The sequence below is a fragment of the Aythya marila genome (genome assembly GCF_965140915.1).
Source record: "Aythya marila genome assembly, chromosome: 20".
Classification (NCBI taxonomy): Eukaryota; Metazoa; Chordata; class Aves; order Anseriformes; family Anatidae; genus Aythya; species Aythya marila.
In genome coordinates this window covers 5,693,672-5,719,127 of record NC_139061.1, presented here as the reverse complement: position 1 = coordinate 5,719,127, position 25,456 = coordinate 5,693,672, and the positions used below count along the sequence as shown (strand labels likewise).

The 25,456-nt window shown below is 60.1% G+C and overlaps 1 protein-coding gene across 1 annotated transcript in view; it reads left to right on the top strand.

Annotated features, from left to right (window-relative positions):
- The first annotated feature begins 8,300 nt into the window (after positions 1-8,300).
- The window catches only part of TMEM132E (transmembrane protein 132E), a 21,893-nt gene continuing 4,737 nt past the window's right edge, over positions 8,301-25,456 (top strand). The window contains exons 1-5 of the mRNA XM_082776014.1: positions 8,301-9,329; positions 18,520-19,432; positions 20,248-20,388; positions 22,126-22,318; positions 22,631-22,774. Of these exons, the coding sequence (XP_082632140.1) occupies positions 9,266-9,329; positions 18,520-19,432; positions 20,248-20,388; positions 22,126-22,318; positions 22,631-22,774 (1,455 nt within the window). The 5' untranslated portion in view covers positions 8,301-9,265. The remainder of the gene's footprint in view (positions 9,330-18,519; positions 19,433-20,247; positions 20,389-22,125; positions 22,319-22,630; positions 22,775-25,456) is intronic.

The following is a 25,456-nucleotide window of genomic DNA, read 5'->3' as shown; positions in this document are numbered from 1 at the left end:
CTTTCGGAATATCAGATGGCCCATAAAAGCTTTGCAGAGTGCTGGAGGCAGCTTCTCGGCTCGATGCTGTGTTTTTATGCCCCGATTCGGGTGCTGGGTCCAGCTTGGGGCTGTGAGTGCTTCGGTGCCACCACCCCGCACAGCCAGCAGCGAGCGCTGGGCACGGCAAAGGCTTCACAGGCAGCGGGGCTGGAAATCTTCCTGCCCCTCGGTTAGTGGGAGAGACAGCTCAGGGCTCGTGTCTTGCACTAGTTTTGGGTTTCCCTTTCAAAAAAAACAAGAAAAAAAAATAAATAAAAATAAATAAAAATAAAGCAACACTGTGAGCCGCCTAAGGGGGAACCCCCACCTTACTCCTCCCTCCTTTTTGGGGAGAAAGATGCTCAAAGGGGTGAGAAAAGAAACCCCCTCAGCCCCGTTTTTTTCAGCCTCCTGATCGTCAGCAGGTGCACAAATTAAGTTTTGAAGCTTCTCCCTCTGGTGGCCAGGGGCTGCTCCCAGTTAGGTGAGCACTGGTCCCAGTTTGGGGGGCCGCAGCCCCCGAGGAGGATGGAGACACAGCCCCGGCATCTCAGAGGCGAGTCATTAAGATGGGGTAGTGCAAGGGGGAGCCATAGGAATTAATTAGGATGGTAATTAATTAAGATCACTGATGGGTGAGGCTGGGCAGGTGCTTTCCCTGCAGAATAACCCTGCTGGGGGGGATTTCTGCCCCCAGCCCCTGGCCCAGCCCTGGGGCTGCCCCTGCCCCATGTCCCCCCCACCTTGGGAAGGGCTCTGGGGACCCTCCTGGTGGTGCTCAGCACCTGCACCGAGCTGACCCAGGGCCTCTTGACAGCTTCTGGAGGGGGAACATAAATCTTTCAAGGCTGCAAATGTCTTTTTCTTTTCTTTTTTTTTTTTTTTTTGCTTTCCATTCTGGGTGAGGAAAATGGATTTTTTTTGCAACTCCCTTCAATGTCACTGGTAGCGGGAGACGCTGTTGGTACACCACAGACCCCCTCGCTGCCCAGCCGAGCGGAAACTTGCTGCCTTCCCCTGCGTGGCCTTTGGATGCTTTTTCTTTTCCTCGCTGCCTTGTTTGTTTGGGAACATTTGCAGCACCTCCACTGCAGGGCTCCCCTGAGCGGGGGGGAAATCCAGGGGTCACAGGCAGCTCCAAAAGGGGACAGATGGACCCTGGTGGCTGCATTGTGCTTTTTGGGTTGTTCTCTGCGTGCTCTGATGCTGTGAAGTCGGTGATTTCACCCTGGGTGACGCCTGGGTGATGTGGAGAGGGAATTGTGCAGCTTTGGTGCCACGCCGTCCCCTGGGCCAGCCCTGGGCTCCCGTGCTGCAGCCCATAACAGCCACCAAGCACAGCTCCTCTGCTCTGAGAAGTGCATTAAAAAGATGCTGTGAAGTTAAAATTAAATCATCTGCTGCCGGGCTCGCAGACCGGGGCTGAAACCCGGGGAGGCACCAGGGAAAGGGCAGAGGAAAGCTGGCAAAGGGGATGCACCCGTGCTGATTTGGGCATCCCCCGCAGACAGTGAGCAGGGCTGAGGCAAAGAGAGGTGACAAAGGCCACCCTGCCTGCCGGTGGCAGGGTCTCAGCCTCTTCTCCTGCCTCTCGCAGAGCCCTCAGGGCTGTTGGAGCCTGCAAAGCGTGGGCACGGGGTGCTGGAGCAGGCGGGGAACAGGCAGCGGGCAGCAGCTCGCGGTGGAGCTGAGTGCAGGGAGCCTGCGGTCTTCAGCTGAGTTATGGGAATGCATAAAGGGAGATGTTATTTGAAAGCTCTGGATCACCGTGCATATTTTTTATTCCTTTTTCCTTTTGGCCTGTGGCTCAAAGCTGCAGTGAAATGTGGATATGGATCTGGCAGCCACCAGCACAAGAGACGTGGTGGTGCTGGGTGCATTGCTCAGATGGCCTCTGGGAGGGTGGGGGAGCCTCTCCCTCCGTGCCCAGCTCCAAGAAGGGATGTGATTGCCCATCAGACCTCAGCTTGGTCCAAAAAGGCTTTGCTGGCCCCCCCCTGGGTGGATTTCTCCTCCCCCAGAAGATGTTGGGGCTCTTTCTGTTGTGGACCAGCCCCACGTCCAGCCCTGTTTGTGGGATGGATGCAAAGGACGCATCAGGCACAGCACTGAAGACATCGGGGGCTTAAATGAGACGTGAACACCTTTTAGCCAAATACTGAATCATCTTTGGCCAGATACTGTCAAGGTCACAAGTGCTCCGCTCAGAAATCGCTGAGCTCTGAAAGAAACCCTTGCCAGAGGTCTGAACTGCCGGCTTTTGCCATGAAACCTTTAGCCTTTCCCTCCTGGCCCCTAAGAAACAGCCCGTAACAGGTCCCAGGGGAAAACAGCCCCTTTCTCCTGATTGTTGCCCATCTTTTCTTCCACACCCCAGCTTTCTGGGGGGCTTTCTTTGCTTTTCAACACCTCCTGCACGCTGAGCAGTGAAGGATGCTCTGCTGAGCCCGGCGCTGTCACCGTGCCGGACCCCAGCGCCATGCGGGCAGCTCCAGCTCCTTTTTCCCAACACCCCCAGCCCCAAACCTGGCTGGACAGGAGGATGGATAAAATCCCAACCTTTCACACCCCCCCAGTCCAAAATCACAGCCTCCCCTGAGCCCAGCGGGGCTGCTGAAGGGGTTAATCCACTTTGTGCACAACCAGATGGGAAAATGGTTCCCTCTAATGCTGCTAAATAGGCTCCTGAAAAATGCATGGCCCTAAGTGGTCTTGTAGGGCTTTTCCCCCCCTGGGGAGGGTTGGGACAAGCTGCAGAAGCAGAGCTGGGGAGGGGAACAGCCCAAATCCCTAAGGGGGGGGCTGCTAATGGCACCAAGCAAAGGGTTTTGTGGGGTTGGGCTCCAGATGGGACCAGGTGCCCCCGGGACAGCAGCGTGGCCATTAGCGGGGTGGCCATGGATGAATTAGCAGCTGCTGTGTCCTGATCCCACTGGACACACACGAGCTGGGCAGGCACTGGGGGAGGGTTGGGGGGTTTTGAGGGGGAGAACAGGGCTGCAGTGCCCCCCTGGGGCTGTGTTGGATGCCTCATTGCTCGCAATTAGCAGCTCCAGCATCCCCACTTAGTGGGGTCCCCGGGAACAAACACCTCTGTGGTCACTGAAAACCCTTTGCAGGGGACAGGGTGGTGTCGGGGGGGAGATCCCACGAGGCTGCGGGTGCTGAGCTGCTCTCAGGCCTTCTCCCAGCTCTTCCCAGTCCCCATCGAGCACAGTTGTGACAGGTCCAGTGAAGGGGAAAGGGAAGCCCTGCTCGCCACCGGGGCCTCTCGCTGCTCAGCTGGCAACCGCCCCGTCCCCAAACCTGTCCCCATCCCCACGGGGCCAGGCAGGTGGCAGAGGGGGACACCAAGCCGTGGGTCTTTTTTCTCTTCATCCCCACCAAGCATCCTTTTTCTTGCAGTTCCTCGCTGGACCCATCCTAACGATGGCCAAAATCAACTGGGGGGCACGTGGAGAAGCAGGGCTGGGGTCGCTGTGACACGGGGGGGTGTGGGTTTGGGGGACACGGGGTGGCACCCCCTGGGTGGGACGGCCAGGAGTGGGTGCTCAGTGCTTTGGGGATGAGTGGGAGCTGACAGAGCTCTGCTCATCCCCACAGCACCGCTGAGGGCAGCCCTAAATCCTCCCCCACCCCATACAGCCCTTATCTGATTAGGGACCGGGGGAGCCTCTGGAAAATTGACCTGCCTGAGCCAGCGAGGGGGGACTGGGGAAGCAGAGCAAATGGGCTCCTCTCCTCCTCTTAAGTGCTTTTCGCTGTCTGTCTTTCCTGCTTGGCCAGAGAGGCAGGGAAAGGGGGGGGAGAGGGAGGGCAACGCAGGTTGTGATGGGTTGGTGTCCCCCCGTGGGAGCGTGGGGACAGGTGGTGGGGACAGTGCCCTGTCCTGGGGACACGCTGCCATGCATGTCCCAAATAGGATCACGTCCCCTAACAATATATGGGGAAGGAGCTGGAAAAGAAGGGATCCTGCACTGGTTTCCTATATATATATGTATATGGTGATGGGGTCTGGGTAGGCAGAGGCAGGGATTCCCCAACAGCAGGTCCCTTTCTGGGCTGGGGTCGCTCACACCCGCCCCAAATCCCCACTGATTGCAGCTTCTGCTCGCCTCTCGGCCATCGAAGCCTTGTTATTTGATTTAGGGGATGCAAATCCCCTTTCCCTCTCCGAGGTGACAACAAAATGACACCAAACATGGGCTGATCCCCACCTGGGGCTGTCCCTGATACCCAGCACCACCCCGCGCCGTGCCTCCCCCCACAGCCCAGCGCTGATTTCGGTCGAATCTCTGCCAGGGTTTGTCTTTGGGGGAAAAAAGCAATAAAAGAAAACAAAGAACAGGGAAAGAAAAGAAAATCTATTGCTGGCCTTGCCGGCTGCCAAGATAACCGCCCCCTCCTCTGTAGCTGCTGTAATTAGGTGCGTGAATCCCCGGCGTGGGGAAACGCGGCGCTCGTGGGTTTTCTGCATGGATGCGGGGCTGCCTCCATCCATACGGGGCACTGCACCGTGTGCTCATGCCAGAATTACCCCATGGGGTGAAAATTTGGGGAAGGAAAGGGGAATAAATGAGCGGTGGTCTGTTGAAACCTTCCATTTCAAAGCAGCCACTCCGCGGGGTTTTCCACCCATGGGGCCGCTTCGTTCCCCCATGCAGAGCCCCAACAACTTTGGTAATGCTGACTTGTTATGGCAGATGAAATATTAAAGGGCTATGATATAGCCCGAAATTAATATTTCAGCAGAATGTAAAAGGAGAGGCAAAGACGAATCCAAACAGTAAAGCTGAAATGAAATGTTTTTATCTCGCAAGACCAAAATGGCTTGGCACTCCGGCTTTGATTCGCCCTTCCCTTACTTTTATATGCTATTAAAATATTTATTGGAATAGTATAAATAGTGCTTCTGATACCCTGTGTGCCATTACGCTGTTTGGGGTACAGCCTAAACAATTTGTGGGCCATGGGGCGAGCTCTGGGCTCAGCAGCCCTTGTGGCAAAATGGGGTGGAAGCAAAGCTTTGGGGACGGCCACCAGCACTGCCTTGTCCCCCGGCATCCCGCTGTAGCTCTTCTCCCTGTTATCCCATGTTCTGGGACTGGTTATATATGGTTTTAGGGTTTCTGCCTCCTGTTGCCCTCCCTCTCCCTCTCAACCCTATGTCCTGTAAGAGAATGAACCCATCTGTGCCCATTTCCTGCTTTTCCCACCCATTTTGCTCTCCGAGCATCACCCCAGCGAGACGGCGAGCTGTGGGGTGGCCGTGGGGACTGGTGATGGGGACGGTCCCCAAGCTGATCCCATTGCTGGTGATCCCAGCAGGCTCCTTTCCCACTCTCCACCACTTCATGGCCAAAACCTGCAGGATCTTTGTGCCCTCTGCTTAATTTGTATGGGATCAGCCAAGGCTCGCCCCGACCCGGGGAAGAGGAGTGGGACAGAGCCACGGATGCCCGTAGGGAGCCACAGCCACGTGGTGACACGAACCCCAGGGGACAAGCCCAAACCCCCAGCTGGACAAGGAGTTACAATAAAAGCCTTTTTTTTCCTTTTTCTTTAGAAATAATAACATAAAATGAATTTATGGCAATTACGGGATTTCTATATTTATGTCATTATCAGAACTATATAAGGAAAGTTGGCTGATATGAATGTATTTCGGGTGCTGCTTCCAAGGGGGAGGGCATTGCTATATATTTTTAATCACGTTCCAGGCTCATTAATCCCCCACCCGCGCAGAATCGGCTGTGGGGCTGGCTCCGAGCGCTCTGGCCACTACTAGGGCGGCTGCTTTTAGGGTGAGGAACTCCCCTGCCTGCAGTGATCCTGGCTGAGAAATAGTCACAAAGTGAGAGGTTTTGGCTGAGGCTTTATTCCTTATTATTCCTTTTTTTTTTTTTTTTTTTTTTTTTGATTTTTCTTTTCCCTATTTTATAGGCAATCTATCGGTTTTGGAGGCTCTTTGGGGTCAGAGCCTGAAAAACAGCAGCCCGTGGTGTCCCCCTAAGTGCAAACCCCACCCCTGGCCCTTCGCTTTTCTGTTAAATCCCTACAAAAGGACGGGGTTGGCATCCCTGTGCCTCGGCCCCGTGCAACACCTCTGCAGCTCCCACAGGGATTAGGGCCGGATTAGCGTCCGCCGGCCGCTGTTATCCCGGTGATTAGTGCTGCCCCGGGATTAACGGCAGGTGAAATGCGGGCCGGGGATTAACGGGGCCGTCCCGCGCGGATGCTTTCAGAAATGCTTTCGCTTGGGGTTTGCTCCTGCTGCCGGCTGGGTTTGGGATGGGGGAGCACGGCCGGGATGTCCCCGTGCCCTGGGAGCAGCGGGGCCGCGATGCCCCCTGACATGATAGCCTCAGCCCAACGCTTTGGTCCTCACCCAAAGCACCGGGATCGCAGCCACCTGCCCTTACCCACCCCAACCCCTCCACCTGCCAACCCGGAGCCATAAATAAAAGCCAGGCGGGGTGAAAATACAGATTTCTGTACCAGCTGAAAAATATCCCGGCGGCGGTGCCAAGAACCTGCCAGAGGCAGGGAGCACGGGAGCACCCTGCTTTCAAAGCCCTCGTCTAGCAGCGGGGAAATGTTCCCGTGATGGGTGTTATGGGATGCGTGGTGCTGACACCGGCCCCGATTCCCTGCCCCGGGGCCAGGTTTGGAGTGGGGAAACTGAGGCTGCGCCCTGGGGACGGGCTGAAGGGATGAATCACGGCCGTGCCACCGCCTCTCCCCGCGTCCCCGGGGACTGCAGCCCGTGAGTCAGCCCTCCCCTCCCCAAAGCAATCGGGAGAGTGGTTTATAAATCACGGGATTTTTCTGAAAACCAGCGGCCGTCGCCTGCCTGCTGGGGCTGGACCCCTCGCCGCAGCCACCGGGCGTTTTGGGGACGCTGGACACCGTGCTCTGCCCTCCCGGACGGGTCCTGGGGTGGGTTTTGGGGCAGAGCTCCCCCCCAACATGGTCCCAGCAAAGGGTGGCCTCCTCCTGGCACCCGGCATGGCTTGCAAAGCCTCCTGGCAGCACCCAAAGGTGCTGGGTGCTCTGGGGGTGGGTTGGGGTCCGTCCTCCCCCCGTGGTGCTGCCGCTCGCCATCACACCCAGCGGGCCCTTCTCAGGGGCTTCTTCGCCTTCTGTCGCCGCTCAAGGTCAATCCCATTAATTGCCGTGAATTATTTTGGCATTAATGGAGATGTCTTATGCACTTCCCCTATCAATGAGGCTTCCAGGATGAACGCGCTGGCCAATATTTCCTGGTGAAGGCAGAAAGGAAAATATATGGCAGGGGAGCAGGAAGGGCCATGGGGGGATGCTCAGGGGAGGTGGCAGAGGAAGGGAAATGTGGGGAGGGGGCATGGGAGCCACGTGGGGGGGTGATGGGGGGACATCTGGCCTGCTCTGTGTGTCTCCAGCCCTGTGCCGCCGGGATGGGGCAGGGGGGGAAGATTTGGGGTCCCCTGGGTGCAGCCTCAGCATCGTCCCCCTCTGCTGCTGGGGGGCTGGGGGTGCCGGACCCCCTCCCTGCCCTCATTTTTGGTGGAAGCCCAACTCGGGGTGGTGCTGGGGGACCGGGGTTTGGACATTCCTGCTCGGCACCATGAGGGGAGCGCGGTGTTCCCCAGGCGTGCTGGCGGTGGTGTTCCCCAAAATCCCATTCCCCCCCCCCACACCCCAGCCGATGGGGAAGGACCCCAAACCCCCCCCAAATGGCTATGGGGAGGTGGGAAGCGGCCAAGCCCGGCTGCTTCTCTCTACCCTGGGGTGCCAAATGTCCCCCCCCGGTGCTCTGCGCCCCCCACCCCTCTCCCCACGCCCTCATCCCCCATCCCACAGCCTTCCCTATTCTTTTCTCCTATAGCAGGAGGGAAGGGAGGGGAGGGCAGGGCTGACCCCACAGCCCCCCCAGGCTGCACCCATGGGTGCTGGAGGGTGGGATGGAGACCGGCTGGGAGGCTGCTTGGGGAAGATGGTGGGGGGGGGGTCGGGAAAAAAGGGGGCTGCGTTGCATCCGCTCTGCTCCCGAGGAGGGGGAGGAGGAAGAGGAGGAGGAGGAGGAGGAGGAAGGCGCCTCCCCCTGCCTCCCTCCCCCTCTGACCCCCCCCGGGAGCCCGATGCGGCTCCGGCCGGGCGAGCGGCCACGGCAGCGCCCAGCAGCGGGGCCCCCCCCCCCGGCACCGGGGGGTCCAGAGACAGGGGGGGCGGGGGGGGCCGAGGAGCAGAGCCCCCCCCCCATTCCCACCTCCTCCCGCCCCCCCTTTTCGCTTTTATTTACCAACAGCGGCGGGGCACCCCCCTCTTTAAACCGGGGGGGGGGGGGGAGGAGGCGGGGACCCCCCCTCGTTGCCGTGCTCATGGCCGGGTCCCCCCGCTTCCAGCCCTCACGGGGGGGCAGCGGCTGAGCCCCGGCCCCCCCCCCTCCAGGCTCCGCTCCCCCCAAACTTTGCCTTCGGATGCGGGGACTCCGCCGAGCTGCTCCTGATTAATTGCATCTGCCTCGGATTAATTATTCACCCTCCTGCTGCTTTTTTTTTTTTTTTTTTTTTCCTGTTATCGTCGTTTTTAATTATTTTTTATTTTATTTTTTTTTTTCCTCGGGGGGAGCGCTTTCATTCCGATTTTTTTTTTGGGGGAAAAAGGCGCTTGGAGACGATATCTAGATTTTTTTTTTATTATTATTGTGCAGGGAGAGAAGAGGGGGGGGGCTGGCGACTTGCTAGCCCTGCAGCATCATCCTTCATCGGCGCAGCTTTTATTCTATTATTTTATTTTTTTATTCCTTAGAGGGGGGGGCACACGTGCTCTTCTCCCCCCCCTGGATCCCGAGGAGGAAGAGGAGGAGGAGGAGGAAGAGGAGGAGGGGGGGGGACCCACCCGGCTCGGCGCGCCCCCGCTCGCCCTGCAGGCACCGGGGGGGTTGCGGCAGGATTGGGGTGCGGGGCAGGGGCTGGGGTGCTGTGCCCTGTGAGCTGGGGGGGCACCGAGCCCCCTAACCCCAACCTGGTGTCCCCCCCCTCCCCAAATTCCCCCGTTGGCTGCTGCCGCCGGCTCGCACGTGGTTGGATTTAGGGGATTTCTGCGGGTATCTACATATTATTTTTTTTTGGTGCCTGGCTTGGATTTTTATTTTATTTTACATTTTTTTTGGCCACGGGGGGGTGGGGTGGGCTCGGGGCCTGGCTGCTCCTGCCGCTGCCCCCCCCTTCCCACCCCCCCCCCCCCCCATCTACATCTCGCTATGGGGTCCCCAAAGAAGATGCCCCCGGGGCTGGCCGCCCTGCTCTGCTGCCTGCTGCTCCCCGGTAAGTGCCGTGGGGGGGGGACACACGGGACGGGAACCTGCGGGGGGTGCGTGGCTTTGTGTCCCTGGGGGGGCTCCCCCAGCCCCTGCCTCTCTCTGCCTTAAAACCCCCCCGCAGCCGCTGCCTCCCCTCTCCCTCTGCGCCCCCCCCCCCCAAGATGAAATGGGTGAAGATCGGAGTTTTTTCCCTGCTTTAATCAAACGACAGCTTCACGGGGCTGTCTGCTCGGCTGGGGAGAAGGGGGTCGCCCCCCCCTTTTATCCCCAAAGCCCCCCCTGCCCCGGCCTCCCCAACGCTTTCTCCTCCTCGTGGGCATCGCTTTGGGTTGGGGTGCGGCGATGGGGGCACAGCCTCTCCCTCTGCTTCTTCCTCACCCCTTTCACCACCCTAAAAAAAATAAGGATTTAGGGTCGGGGGGGTCCCAGCCGGTGCTGCTGCCCCCTCCTTGCCTGAGGCCTGGGCAGGGGGGGCCCCGCTGCCTGCGCTCACTTTCCCTGAGTTGCATTTCAATCGCTGCTGTCACCCTGCCCGCGACATCCCAGCCCTGGGGATGGTGGCACCTGCTGCAGGGGGCTTTTTTTTTTTTTTTTGAGGGGGGGGGGCTTTTTTGGGGTAAAAGGGACCCCTGCCAATGCACCTTCCGCGGCGCCTTTCCCCGGTGGTTACGCAGAAAGCGGGGGGCTGCTGGTGTCTGGGGGTGCCGTGTGTACCCCTCGTCCAGCTGGGGGTTTTGGGGTGCCCCCGGGGGTTGGGGCTGTGCCGCCAGAGCCGGGGGGGGGGTCTCAGGACCACGTCCCAGCAGCTCATGGATGAAGCACTGGGGGGGGGGGCTTGGGCAGGGCTCCTGAGCATCTGCAGCCCCCCGAGGCTCTTGGAGGAGCTTGGGGAGCTGTTTACCCACAGCAGAAAAAAAATAATAATTAAAAAAAAAACACGTATATATAAAGAGGGGGGGGGGGCTGAGAGTGCTGCAGGGGGCAGGCAGGGTGTATTTTTCCCCTGACCCCCCCCCCGGCTCCCCCCAGAGCAGCAGGAGCAGCGATGCTCCCGGTGCAGCACCCGCAGCACGGCGCTGCCTCGCTGGGCACCGCAACTTTACCCAGGGGCTGGGGGTGCTGGGACCCCCCTGTGTCCCCCCCCCAAAGGGACCCCAGGAGCGGGTGCGGACCCACGGTGCTTCCCCGGGCACTGGCTTTTTCGGGACCAACAGGTAACGGGGTTGGCAGCCGGTGGGGGAAACGTGCTCGTCCTCCTTTCCTCCTTCCTTCCCTGCCTCGATTTTGCCTGTAGGAGCTGCGGGCGGCTGGCTCGGCGTTTCCCCGTGGGGGGGGGGAACCACGGCAGGCGTCTGCCAGCCCCGCTGGGGGATAAATGCTCGGAGACATCGGGGGAAATCTCCCGGCTTCGCCAGGGTTTTGGGGCATGGGGCTGGATGCGGCCCCTGCTTCCCCAGCCCCTCCTGGGGGGGTTTATTTGGAGCCCCCCCCTGCTAAGAGCAGGCAGTGGGGTGGGTCAGGCTTTGGGTTTATGGCAGGGCAGGGTTTGAGCCCCTGGGCTGGGGGATGCGATGGGTTGGGGGGTCCCCAGCAGGAGGGGGGGTGCCTGGTGCTGTGGTGGGGGGGCTGGAGCCGGGGTGGCAGCAGGGAGTGCTGGGGCTGGCACGGGGCTGCTGCCAATGGGGCTGGCTTTATAGGACCCCCAGAACCCACTCCCCACTCTCCATCCCTCCTGCCCACCCGGCCTCACCCAGCCCGTTAAGGGACGGGGTGGATTTCCCAGCCCCAGCACCCCAAAATCAGATCCCCCCTCCCCATGCACCGGTGGGTGAGGGTGGCTCCAGGGGCCACCGGGACCCTTGCGAGGCACCTGCCATGGGTTTGGGGATCATTTTGGGATGTGAGCTGTCCTCACCAGCCCCTTTGGCCTTTTCTGGACAGCTGAAGGTCTCGGAGGGAGCCACAAAAAGCGGCCAAAAGCTCCAAATTTCCTCGGCCTTCCTTAGGAATCGCTCCGGCTGCCTGCTGGGCTCAGCCCCTGGCTGCGCGTCGCCCTTTTCTGCTACCCGAGGATGCTTTTTTTTCCCCGTTTCCTTTTTAATTTCTTTCTTTTTCTTTTTAATATCGACCCTCGGCGGCAGCTTCACCCCGCTTTGTGCTTCTCTGCGGCTCCGGGAGCCCCCCGGGAGCCCCCACTTGGCTGCGGCCCCGCACCAGCTGCTGGCAGAGAGGGGATTTTGGCATCCCCGCACCCTGGGCTGGGGTGGCCCCGGGGCTGTGCGAGGGTTTTCCGGAGGGACGGAGCTCGGGTGCTGGGCACGGCGGAGCTGCAGAGCTGGAAGAGCCCTTTTGGGATGCAGCACGGCGGGGGTTCACCCATCAGTTTGTTTGGGTGGGTTTGGGGTCAGCCCCTGCGACCTCTCCCTGCTGCTCGCTGAGGCTCGGCCCCGCTGCCTGCCTCAGTTTCCCCTCTCCTGGAGGCAGAGATGTGGGGTTATTCGGTGTCCCCGTGCAAGGCAGGCCTGGCTTTCCAGCTGGCGTAGTGCCGCTTGTTTGCTCTCCTGAGGAGTGTGGGATAAAAATAAAGGGGGACCCCACAGCCGTGCCATGGAGGGGCACTAACAGGAGTGAAGGGGTCCCCACACGGTGCTGCTGTCACCGGGGCCACCAGGGCCGGCTCCCCCATGCCTCAACCCCATTGGGGATGGGGCTGGGACCATATCCCTCTCCCTACATCTCCCCCCCCCTTAATTCCCAGTGGGACCGAGCCCCGTGTGTAGGGCTGGGGGTGTAGGATGACCAGGGGAGCTCCAGCCAGCGCACCCCAACCCCAGTGGGGTGCGGATCACCTCCCGGCCCCATTTCAGCTCCGAGCATCCCCTGCCTTGGGGATTTTTCAGGCCAGCAGGTGGAGATGTGCCATAACTCGCTGCCGGAATGGGGAAAACGCACCCGGCGTTTGCTCATTTACCGGGTCCCAGGCACGAGGCTGGGTCTCAGGGGCTCAGCACCCTCAGCACCAGCCCCAAGCAGATGGGGGTCGGCAGCACCTCGCCCTCCTGGAGGGGCACAGGGCAGGACGTGGCCCCCAAACCGGGCTGAACCAGGCAGGAAGGGGTCACACGAGGGCACCCCAGAGCCAAAATTCTGTCTTCCAGCTCCGGGGTGCCCTTAGGTGACCCCAGCTCTTCCCTGCTGCCTTTTCTTCCCCTCGGGTTCCTAATGGGGTTTAGACCCCATTAGGGGTGGGGTTGCTGCCAGCTGGTTCGGCAGCCCAGCAACAAGTTGTTCCTTTTCAGGTTTGTCCCTGGGTGCTCAGAGAGGTGCCTCGAAACCCTCAGCTGGGGCTGTGCTTGCCTGTGCATGCAGGATGAGCAGGAGCTGGCACACGAATCGCCCCAGAATTTCGGGACCAAGCTCCCCCTGCTGCACCACCCAGGGAAACTGAGGCAGGGCACTGGGTAGATGCAACCCCACAGCAGGACGTTGCACAGCGATGCTACTTAATTCACCCCACCGTGGCCAGCTGCTGTGGTCCCTCCTTTCTAAACCTGTTTCCTAAAAATAAAAAAATAAAAAAGGGAAGGAAAGGAAAAAAACAACCCAGCCCCAGTGGAGCATTCTCGGATGTTGTGCGGGCGCAGCCACCTGCCTGTCCCCATCCATCCCATGGCTTCTGGCGGTAGGGAGGAGGCAGGAAAAAAAAAATCCTGGGAAAAGCAGGGATTTAAAGGGCAAAGGAAGGGGTTCTTGCATGCTGTTACCCAATTTTTGGCTCTTTGCATCACCAGAGCAGCCCAAAAGGGGTGGCTGGAGGAATTGGTGCGTTCCTCTCCCGTGCGGCGCTCGTCGCCGAGCGAGCATCCCATCCATCTGGAAAAGGTCACTCTGGCTAATCTAATCAGCATCTTTTATTATTAAATACAGGGCTCTGCTAACGAGCTGCCCCCCCGGGAGGGAGGAGTGGGCTCCGTGGCGCCGGGGCCGCGCTGCCTTTGGGGTGGGTTTTGCTCGCGGGGAGGTTGTGGGATGGCAGTGAGGGGACTGGTGCGTAACGGGGCAGGTCCTGGTGCTCCTCGCCGTCGGTAGAGGTGCTCTGAGCTCAGGGTTTCCCCTCAATTTGGGAGAAACGGGGTCCTCAGAGCTGCTCCGAGCTCACGTTTTGCCTTCAGACTGGGAGAAATGGGGTCCTCCAGCTAAAGCTGATGGCAGCCCAGGATGCCTGCTGCCAGGGGAAGGCAAAACCACAGGGTTTGGGGATTGAGTGACTGGGCTTTATCCCCAAAAGGTGTCGGGTTTGTGCTGCTCTTGCCGTGCCTGGTCCCTGCCTTTCCCCAGCTGCTGGTTGCTGCTCCCAGCCCGTCCCTCCCCGCAGCACCGGGTCAGAAGCCCACGGCTCGCTGCCGTCTCCTCCCCGGGAGGATGCTGCCATCAAGGCACTTCTCTTTTCCTCCTCGGTCTCCTTCCGTCTCCTGCTGGCCAGCATTTTCCCCTTGCTTGTGCAATATTTGCCGTCCTGGATTTTTCAATAGCTCTGCTGAAAGCCCGGGGTCTCGGGTGCTTTGTGTTCCAGCCCTGCAAGGGTTACGGGGGCAGGTTGTGCTGTCGTGCTGCCTTGCGGGGCTGACAAAAGTTGTTCTGCTTTTGGGGCTTTCCCTCTGCTCTCGGGGTGTTTTGTGTCAATGCCGGACCCCATCCTGGTTCCTTCACGGCTCGTTTTGTGCCTCTTGCTGCATCCTGCTCCGGCTCAGCACTGCCCTGCACAAGGGAGAATGAATCGGCGCCGCATCAGCCCAAAATGTGTCCCTTGGCACAATGGGGTCAGACAGAGATGGGACAGGGGCTGTGAGCAGGACAGGTGGCTTTAGGGGGCTCACTGCCACCCCACACCGATGCTGTCTCAATCCCGGGCTCAGCAGCTGCTGGGTTTATCCATGGCACCCCCCCCGCTGTGCTGCGTTTTGGAGCCCTGGGGGTGTTCCCGTGGACATTCATGCTCGGGCAATTCCTCGTCCTTTTTATTTTTCCTTTTTTTTTTTTTTTTTTTCCCTCACCTTTTAATTCATTTCTTCATTTTTCTTCCTCCTCCGCAAAGGCCCTCTCCTCCCCGGCCCCTGGCCTGTCCCCTGACGTGATTTGTGGAAATTGCTCTAAAGTAGCTGCCGCGTAAAAGCCTCGCCTGCTCCGGGAATTTATGGCAGGCTGCGCCTGAGCGCGGCACATCCCATTTAGCCCGTATTTATTTATTCCTTTAGGTTTCTTCTCCCCCCTCCCTTCCCTTTTAATAATTTCCTGGGGGAAACTCAGGGCTCAGCACTGCAGCCTGGGGTGCCCGGCGTGTGTTTTTCCAGCATTTCTTGGGGGGTTGCTTCTCCCCGGGGGTGCTGGGCTGTCACCCAGGGGTGCTGCTGTTGCCCAGGGGGCTGCTGCACCCCAGCAGCCACCACCATGCTCTTGTTGGAGGCTGATGGTTGGAAGAGGTGTCCCCAGGTGGGATGTGGGAGGAGGATTTCTACGGATACCCCCAGACACAGACATCCCTCTCCTTTTCCTCTGGGACATGAAGGAAGGGAGAGCCGTCAGCACAACCCTGTATTAGACAGCGGAGAATCCACCCTGAGCAGCAATACTGCCCCTAGTGAGACTTGACCCTCTTTTCCCAACCTCCACCCACCTGATTCCGACCCCAGGCTGCTTTTGGGAAGCCCCAACCCCACCAACCTCCCAGGACGAGCACCGGGGTCCCTCTCGCCGCGGTGCCTCCCGGCCCCACCGCCTCCGTGGGGCAGCACCGGGGGCTGCGGGTGGCCCAGGAGCTTCACAGCCCCCCCGTCACAGCATCCCCTCGGCCATCTCACCGCCGTGAGCCGGGGGGAGGTGCCGGTACATTTGTAACAATTATTCACTTAATTGAGTTCCAATTAGCCAGGGCTGGAGATGGAGGCTCGCACCGCGTCGGCGGGCGCGGGGAGCTTGTTGTCTTTCATGTCGCCGAAAACAATTTCCAAGGCTCCGGCTGATGGGAAGCGTTTCCAGGCTTCCCACGAGGGCTGGGTTTCCCGATTCGGCTCGGGTTGTGCTGCGGGGGGGTTCCCCAGGCTGCATCGAGGCACAGAGCACCGGGGGGGGCTCCCCCTGCCATGCCCAAAGCTCCCCGTGCCGGGGATGTGCCCGGGTTTGGCACCACTGGGGATGAAGGTTTGAGTTTTGGGTGGAGGTGGAGACCTCGATTCCCCTTTTTTATTGGGTTTTATGCTGTTTGGGGGTCAGACACAAATTGGATGGAAGTATAAGGTGGTGGGGGTCAGTGCCCGAGGGTGGATTTGGACATGGGGAGGTGGGCGTGAGCCTGGCTTCTGCCTGAGTCCCCCTTTGGCTGGAGCATCCTGGTGCTGGGACACCCAGACTTGGGGCAGCCCCGGTGTGTGGTGCTTGTGTCCCCACTTTGCAGTTGACCCTAATGGCCGTGGGGGTGAAGTATGGCCCCGGGGGGGCTCACACTGTAAGTTTTGGGGCTCCAAATCTTTAACTGGGATGCTTGGGGGCAGTGGGTTGGTTTCACGCTGCTTTGAAACGAAGTCACAGCTGGGACATCTGCGGGTGGCTTCATGGTGGGAGCACCCCGGGAGGCTCGGTGGGGTGCTGGAGATGAAGGCTGTGCCCTGGGGGCTGCCCTTTTTGGGGTCTCAGGAGGGCTTTTAGTGTGGTGTCAACCCCATTCCTTGCATCGGGACAACCCCTGCAGCCTGCCCCGAGCGGGGGAGCTGGGCTGTGGGGGGACCAGGCTGGGGCACAGCCCCCACCTCCCTCCCCCAGTCTTATTTTCCCGTGTTTTTCTCTCTGTTTTTCCCCTGCTAAGTGGGGATATATGTGCTGGGAGCCCCCTGCTGCAGCCCGGGGGATAAGCCGGGATCAGGATCCCCCCCGGAGCGTGCCTAAAGCGATCCCTATGGCAGACAGCTGGGGCGGGGGCTAAGCCGGAGCTCAGCGCTGGGTATCGGTGCTGGGCGAGAGGAGGAGGAGGAGGAGGAGGCTCTTCAGCCTCAGGGCAGTGGGGATGGAGCTGGGTTTGAGGAACACTCCCCATGAGCCCCATTTGCTGGGGATTTGGGGTAAGAATGAAGGCAAGCAAGCCAGCAACCCCCACTAGCCATAACCATGGCGGGTCTGTCTGTCCGACCCCAAGCAGGGAGGACAGAGGGGGGATGCCCCTTGGGGATGGGATTATTTCACTGCCAGAGACCCCCAGAAGCATCAACCCCATCGGCTGGGGGGGGTCTCTTGACTGTAGGGCGGTGGGGTGGGGGCTGCCACGTCCCACACCGCTGTCCCCACGTGCCCTCGTGGCCATCCCCGGGTCCATCTGGTGACGTGGGGCACATCTGGCCGGGCAGATGTGGCTGCCGGGGGGGTCACTGGGTGTTCCCACCTCCCTCTCTGCCCCCTTTCTCCCCGCCGTGGGTCAGAGCCCACCCTGGAGAGGGAGAGTGTGGGTCCCATCCTGCTGTGGTGCTGCGCAGGGGGGGATTTTAGCCAAGAAGGGGGGGGTCTGGGCAGCCCCCAGGCTGGTTGGGTGCAGAAATCTGCTTTTTGCTCGTGGTGCCGAGCCGTGAGGGTGGAAGGACCATATGGTCCTCTCTGCGCCAGCCTAATAAACCCGGCAATGCGGGTCAGGCGCCGCAAATCCCGTTAACCGGTGCGGGGCAGAGCCGGCAGCCGGGGCTTAACCCTTGTGTCCCCCCAAACCCAGCTGGAGGTGGGGGTGCCAGAGCTGCTGCCCCCCCAGGGGGGCTGCTGGAGACCAGGGCAGAGGGCTGGGCACAGCCCAGGGTGTCCCGAGCTGTAGGGTTTTCCTTCCTTCCACCCTTCTCTCCATCAGTCCTCCTTTTTGCTGCCGCAAATCCTTCTCTGCTGCCACCCCATGGCATGGGGCTGGGGTCAGAGCGTGGTGCTGGGCTCTGTGTGTGATGCCAGGGCTTGGTGCCACCCCAACTGTCCCCCTGCAGCGCACTCAGCATCGCCTGGTGGTGCCCCTCAGTGCTGCCAGGAGCAGGTCTTTGGGTGGATTTCTCTGCAAAATGATCTAAACCTTCCCCAAACACCAGATTTTTTTAAGGAACAAAAATGACAACGGACAAAATTTGCACTGTTTCAGTGATTCAGTGTTTAACCTGAGCTTTTTTTCCCTGGCTTCCAGTGCCTCATTTGCTCTCGTGGGTATTTCATCCAACGTAGCTCTGACTTGGGGATTGTTTCTCAACTCCACTTTCCAGCGAATAATCTCATGCCTTGGAAAAAAATAAATCCCTCTTGTTGAAACTCCTGGGAAAACACCAGGAATGGCAGGAGCAGCCCTGGCTGCATGGCCCAGGACTGTGCCACAACCAGGGCAGTGGCCTCACCGGCAGTGCCACCATGTCCCCAGCACCTGCCTGGCACTGGGGACAAGCTGCAGTTGCGGACACCATCGGTACCTGTATCGAGCACTAATCCTTTTAGGAGCCTTCCTAAGCCTTTTACGCCCCAAAACTCTACTGCAGGGAGGTCCTGGGTGGGTTAACTGGGTCTCAACTTGGCCCCAAGCCTGTATCTCCATGGGTCTGGCCACAGCGATGCTCCAGCTGGAGAAAACCCTGCTCCCATCCATCTGGAAGCATAAAATAAAAGGAAAGGGTGAGAGTTTTGGGGCAGCCCCCCCGGCACGCTTCCCTCCCCTATCGGAAGCACCCAGGCAGGTGCCGTGGCAGGGGCTGAGCCGTCACATCAGTGCCTCTCTCCGTCACATCAGAGCCTCTCGCCGCCCGTAATTTGGGTGCTGGCGGCTGCTGGGGCCACTGGGGAGCGGCTGCAATCAGCGCCAGGCTGCGTGGCGGGGAGATGTGAGGGGGGGCCCGGGTGTCCTGGGAATTGCTGGCAGCAGCGGATCTGAAGACCTTGAGATGTCTTCCAGGCTCCTGCAGGAACGGCCGGTTGTGCTGGGGATGGGTTCAGCTGGGAGATTCTGTCCATGCTTCCACCCAGCCCAATGAGCGGGGCACCGACCCCCAAGGTACTGGGGGATGCTCAGCAGGAAAAAAACCCAGCCTGACCCTCCTTGCAAGATGCCTGGGGGCTGCAGCACCACCTTGTCCTCGCCATGGGGGCTCTGGGGAGCGATGCCATGCACTAACCCCATCTCTCCATCCTCTTTGCAGCCCACGCCAAGGGTCCAGCCCCCAGCCTTGAGCCCGCCGAGCCCCCCGGCGCCGTGATGCTGCCAGTGAGCTACCGCCTGTCCAACACCCGCCTGGCCTTCTTCCTCAAGGAGGTGGGGGCCAGCCCCCCGGGCAACGGCAGCGCCCCGCTGCAGCGCTCCGAGCCCTTCGTCGTCTTCCAGACCAAGGAGCTGCCGGTGCTCAACGTCACCCTGGGACCCTTCAGCACGGGGCTGGTGCTGCCCAAGGAGCACCTGCAGCCCTCCAGCACCCTGGAGGTCCCCGACCGGCTGACGGTCAACTGGAAAGTGCGCGCCTTCATCATCCAACCCCGCCTGGTGGCCAGCCAGCCCGTGGTCCAAGTGCTCTTCTACGTGGCCGGCCGGGATTGGGACGACTTCGACGTGACCGACCGGCTGCCCTGCGTGCGGCTCCACGCTTTCCGCGACGCCCGCGAGATCAAGAGCTCGTGCCGGCTGCGGGGCAGCCTGGCCACCTGCCTGGTGCAGGTGGAGCTGCCCCGTGCCTGGTTCGGCCCCGGCGCCGTGCCCCTGGGCAGGAGGAAGAGCCCCGAGAGCGTGGAGGTGCCGGGAGAGAGCCAGCAAGCCGAGCTCTACTACACCCTGCACGCCCCCGACGGGGCCGGCCAGTGCCTTGGGGACACCTTATCGGCGTCGTCCCCTCGCCGGGGGGGTGCCGGGGGGGCCAGGACCGAGGGTCCCACGCAGCACCCGCTGCTGCGCATCGGCAGCGTCAGCCTCCTGCAGGCGCCCCCCGCGCAGCCCATGCAGGAGCACCGGCTGGACGGCAACGTCTTCATCCGGCTGCCCGACAAGCCGCTGAAGCCCGGCGAGGTGCTGAGCATCCTCCTCTACCTGATGGCCAACTCCACGGTGGAGCATTTCACCCTCAGGTAGGGGCCCTACCCCGGGATCGGCCCCAAAAGCGGTGCCGTTTTGTAGGGGAGGGTTGGTTCGGTTGGGGTGGGGTGGAAGAAGGGGTTGGGGAGGGTGCTTATGGGGTTTTGAAGGGTTTTGGGGTTTTGCAATGGGGGTTTCACAGCATTGCTGCTGTGGTGTGGTGCTCCCCATTGCACTGGGGTAGGGGCTGTGCCAGCAGCAGTGGGATTTGCTCGCTGACACCTTGGGGATGAGATGTGACCTGGTTGTGGGGTCAGCAGGGGCTCTCCCTGTGCCCCCCTTATCCCAGAGCTGGGGCAGGAGGTGCTGAGCACCCCAGGATGGGGAGGTGCATGGGGACATCCTTAGGGACAAGGGGGTGTGATGGGGACAGGCTCAGCCCTCTGCTAACAGGGCTGCTGGCTGATGATCCCTATATCTAAAACTGTCCCCGTGGCAGGGCAGAGCTGGCGCTTCTTGGAAGGAAAATTAAAGCATGGGGGGCACGCGGGGCAGCTGTTCCCACATCTCATCTGTGGGAGTTGGTAGTGAAAAGCAGCAAGCCCCTGGCATAGGGGACACAGTGCTTGAGGCTCTCCTGTCCCTCACCTTGGGGCCAGGAGCCCAAATTCCTGCCGGAGGGGTGATGTGGGGGCAGCACCCCACGGCAAAGAGGGGCTCGGGTGGGCTCGACCCCACCACAACGCCTCCACCACGGGTGGTGTTTCCGAGAGCTGGGAGGAATTTGGGGTGCAAAATCCCCCTGCAGCCCCAGCAGGGCAGCTGGGGGGGGGGGTCGGATCCAGCCCCTGAGCGTGGCTCCCCGCAGGGTGAAGGCCAAGAAAGGCGTCAACCTGCTCAGCACCAAGTCGAGGAGCGTGCAGTGGCTGGTGAGCTCGGAGCTGCTGACGGGCGGCAAGCACTCCACCGCCACCGTCGACGTGGCCAGGGCAGAGGGCGCTGGACCCAGGTAAGGGACCCTAACATCCAACCCCAGCCCCAGGGCAGCACCTGAGGGGTGATTTGGGGAAATCTGTGGGTTTTGGTCCACAGCTGGTCTTCGTCTGGTTGGCAGTGGTGCCCCGTGAGTGCTGGGGGGGTGTCAAGCGATGCGCTCCTAGGTCATTGGGATAATTGCAGCTACATCCCTTTCTGAGCTGGTAGCGCCCGGTTGTTTCAGGAGCTGGTGGGTGCTTATAGGGGATTTTGAGGCTGAGTTGTGAAGCCACGGTGGATCCTGCAGTTTTGGTGGAAGTATTTTAATTTTTGTAAAAGTTTTGACACCACGGGAGGCAGAAGCTCCTTGCTGTTTGTCCTGATCCCTGCTGAGAGTCCCTCTGGGGAGGAAGGGGAGCGCTCCCCGGGCACGGTCCCCTCTGGTCCTTAAGGTCACATCTCCATCACCTGGTGTCTTTGGGGTCAGGGAGGCAAAAGCTTGGAGCTGGGTTAGAGCGAGCTGATGCTCTCGAGCCATGCTGGAAAATGCCAAAAGCAACCAGAGCAGAGGGACGTTGGAGCCCACAGCTGACATCGGTGTGTCCCCATGGCCACCATGGCACGTCCCCATGGCCACCAGCCGCCTTGTCCCCTGCTCAGACACCCTGTGCCCACCCCGGTGCCACCCCAGAGCCAGGCGCAGGCTGGTGGGGGGGGCACCCAGCTCCCCTCCCCTTCCCCTGCCCCCTCCCTGCCTCTGCCGCCGACTCAAATCAGCCTTGAAAGGTTAGAGACGGGAGATGAATTTAAAGTGATTACAATCACCTTTTAGACAAACAACTCGATCAAATATTAACGTAATGGAAATGATGAATGACTCAACGCCGCGGCGCCCTCCGGGCCCTGCGAGCACGAGCGGTTTGCCTCGGGGATGGCGAGGATCGGAGGGGACCCTGGAACTTTGGGGTGATATTGGCCAATTTGGGTTGTTTTGCGCCCCAGCAGCTGCCCCTGGAGTTGTGCCCCAGATCTGGGCAGCCTGGCTGTGCCGGGATGCCCAGCAGCAAGGAGCCCCTTCCCCTCCTTGTATATTTATGAGGGAGAAACCCGTGTCCAGCCTCCTCGGATAGATGGAGCCTTCCTGCTGCACGGCAGGATGAGAGCGGGGCCATTTCAGTTTTCCTCCTCCCCTTCATCCCTCTGCTCCAGGGAGGTTCTGCCAGCTCTGAGCAGGGCTGTGTGGGCCCTGCGGTGTCTCCTGGGGAGGCTCCAGTTCTGGGGACCCTTGGGGAGCTTTGTTTCAGGGGGATTGGCCCAAACCCCAGCGTAGCCCATGTGCTGCCCCGTGGGATGCTCAGGGTTTGACCTTTGGATGCAGAAGCAGCCCGTGGTGGTAAATGCAGCCCTGCTTCCAGAATGATGGAGCCCAGGAGGTGAGGACAGAGCCTGTGGCCATTTGCTGTCCCCTCGTCCATGTTCCCGTCCCGTGGTTAGTGATGCTGGTCAGGTCCAGCACGGAGTGTTGATATACCCAGGGGAGCTGGTTGAAGCTTTTCTCCCAAAGGGAATAAGCAGAAAAAAATCAAATTCTCTTCCATTTGTGTGGGTTTCCCTCGGAGCAGCCCCCCGGCTGTGTTTGGGCTGAGCACCGTGGTGGTGACCACCCCCGAAGGGACCCTCTGGAGACGCTCTGCATGGCTGGATGGGACCACCCATTGCTGGTCCCCCGGGGCACCCAGCTCACTGTATCCTCCCTCCTGTCCCCTGCCAGGGATGGGGACACCTCCTCCGAGGTCATGCAGCTGGATTTCGAGATGGAGAACTTCACCAGCCAGTCGGTGACGCGCCGCATCATGTGGCACATCGACTACCGGGGCCGCAACCCCCCGCCCGACCTGGAGAAGGTGGTGACGGAGCTGACGGTCATCCAGAGGGACATCCGAGCCATCGTGCCCCTGGCCATGGTGAGCGGGGTGTGATGTTCCTCCAGCCCTCCTGCTTAGCTCCTCTGGTTTGGTGTTGGAGATGGTTTGATGTCCCCCGAGGGATCTGTGGGCAGGGATGGGTGGCGATGTGTTCCCCTGTGCTCCTGGCTTTCCCACCAGCCCACCTGCCCCAAATCCCACCCCTGCAGCACTTATCCACCCATAAATCCCAGCCAGCTCTTCCCCAGGACTGCTGTAAGAGGGGGACCAGGCAGGATCTGGCCCTGGGGTTTGGTGCAGGACAGCGAGCCGCCCTGTTACAGGACGGTCCCCTTTGCGCCCCGTCCCCAGGACACGGAGATCATCAACACGGCCATCCTGACGGGCCGCACCGTGGCCATCCCTGTCAAGGTCATCGCCATCGAGCTGAGCGGCATCATCGTGGACGTCTCGGCCATGGTGGAGTGCAAGTCCAACAATGAAGACATCATCAAGGTGGGTGCGAGCGGTGAGGGATAACCCCACAAAGGAGCACACGTTGAGCCTCTCCCGGGGTTTCAGTCCCTGTGTGTCTCTCCCCGGCCCTATGGGGTGAAGGATGGGGCCTTTTGTCACCACAGGAGGCCATGGGTTGCTCTGGTGCTGCAGACAGCAGCAATAACTAAGGGTTATTGTGGCACTTAGTGCCCACAGGTAAAATATTGTCCCCTGGCAGTGCAAGCCGCACGTTTTCATCAGCGGCTTCACCTGCACCACCAGGCGATGTTCATCTCCTGTGAGGGCTGATGTGGGGTTGGGGCCGGGGTCTGGTCCTGGAGAGGCAGGAGGGGGCCAAGGAGGGGATCGGGGACGATGGGGGACAGCAGAAGGGATGGGGAGAGGAGCGAGATGGGCAGTGTGGGAGAGGGGCTGGGCTGTGAGTGCAGAGCATGGTGACAGCCCCCTGCTCCCCCCAGCTGACGAGGCAGCCTCCGTCCTCGAATCCAGCTACGGCTGTGCATTTTCCATTGCCGTACCCATTCATCCTTGTACATTTTTCTATCACTGTACGTATCCATCTCTCCGCCCGCCTGCATTATTCTATCCCCATACTCATCCATCCATCCATCTGTCCCCCCCAGACACCTCCCCTTCTCCCAGCAGGGCAGGGGGTGACGGGCAGAGCCCTGGCCGGGCTGGGACCTGCTCTTTCCTGGGGTCCCCTGGGAGCCAGCAGCCCTGTGGGCAGGTGACAGCCGGTGTCACCGACTGTTTACCCAAGTTCTCGAACAAAACCCCTATCCGTGCGATTTACCGTGCCGGCTCTAATTTATGGAGACCGGTCCTCCGCAGCGTGATAAAACACTAGAGCAATAATACACTTCAGGATGGACTCCAAGACACTTAAACTGTTTAATGTGCTGTCTTTCCACTCGTAAATCTATTTACACGCTGTCCCCAGACCTGGGGGGGAGCAGACACATGCACGCGAGCGGGGATGAATAATGCATGGAGCAGCCCTCCAGCCCCGCTCGCTCGCCATCCGGAGCCCCGCGCAATTTCTTGCTGAGTTATTTTGTGTTTGTGCTAGGGATTCGTTTCCGAGGGAGCTCTCGCTTCCCTGCTGAGATTGGGGAGTATGATTACGGTGCCAGGGCTATAAACCTGTTACATAAATCAAAGCTTACATGGTGGGATCTGCTATCTGTTACTGTAAATAATTTAGCGTCGGGGAGGAGCGGGGAAGGGATGCTTCTCCCCAGGCAGTGTGGCTCGCTGGGGGTTGATCTTGCGTGGAGGGGAAATGTTGTGGACCTGGTGGACATGGCAGTGAAGGTGCCACCCCTGAAGGCTGGTGGGTGAGAGCTGTCATCCTGACCCCTGCATGTGGTGACACAGGGAAAATCCCCGCGCTCTGCCCGGAGAGAAGGAGCTGCCATCCAAGGCAGCATGGAAATAATCCCCAGCCGTGGGGAAAACACGTGCCGAGGGATGTGCAAGGAGAGGAGATGCCACCTCTGCCTCTGAGCCTTCCTTAGGAGCCCACCGCCCGCCCCTGCTTGAAGACCCTCCAGGAGCAAGTCACCTCATTGGGGCTGCAGCCCTGGGGATGCGGCCACCCCCAGGGACCCTGGCTGGCCCACTCTTTCTGCTCCCGAGGGCCTTGGAGGTGAATTATCCCCTTTATCCCATGCTTGAGGCCATGCAGAAGTGGAGCTGGTGGCGTTTTGGCTCGGAGCCCAGGCAGACCTCAGCCTCTCGCTTCCCGATGCCTTGCTGCAAATCCGGGAAGTATCTCCCAACAAGCGTGCGCTTCATTTAAAAGCTAATCTGCAGTCACTCCATCATCAGGACAGGCCCGATGTGCTGGTACTTTTTGTTGTTGAATCTCCCCCGGTCCCCAACCAACTGAACAGCAAGTGGCCCCCAGAATGAGGTGCTGGGGGGGATTTATTAGGTAATGCAACGTGAGCAGCAGCCCATCATATTTATTGTGATAAATGGCACAATATCTAGTGCTGGAGGATTCGCCCAAGAGCTCATCTTTATTCAAACGCTGCCCTGCCAGAGCTGAGATTGTCTTTTCAGGCAGGCTGAGCTGGTACAAGAGCAAACCCTCCTGTATGGCCCTTCCCTCCCGCTGGCCACGGAGCGGATGCTTCCCCAGGAGCTCCAGGTGCAGCATCTCCCACCATCCCCAGGGACCACGGGGCTGGGAAACACAAAGCTCCTGCAGCTGGATGGATGTACACGCCCCAGGATATGGTGGGGAGGGATGCAGGGATGCTTCCTCCTGTGCTGGCAGCCAGCGTGCAGCATGGACTCAGTCCCTTATCAGCCATCAGAGAATCCACGTGGGAGAGCAGCTTGGTGGAATTTGGATTTTCCGCACTGTTGAGGTGCTCAGTGCCACTGAGAAAGAATGACCAAGCTGCTGGCTGAGCAGAGATTTTTATTATTTTTTTTCCAGCAGCAAACAATTTGGGTGCAATTCCCAATGTTTTGGGGGAAGAGCTGGGTGCAGGGAATGCTGCAGACACGAGGTGGGAGCCCTCAGCCCTGCTGCCCCCAGTCCTTGCTGGGGATCCTTGGGGATGGTGCTGTTGACTCCACTGCCCTGAGCAGAAGCACCGGAGATGCTTTAGTGGCATCCTCTTAGCTCCTTAATTGGCTTGGATTGGTCAGTAATAAGTGGCC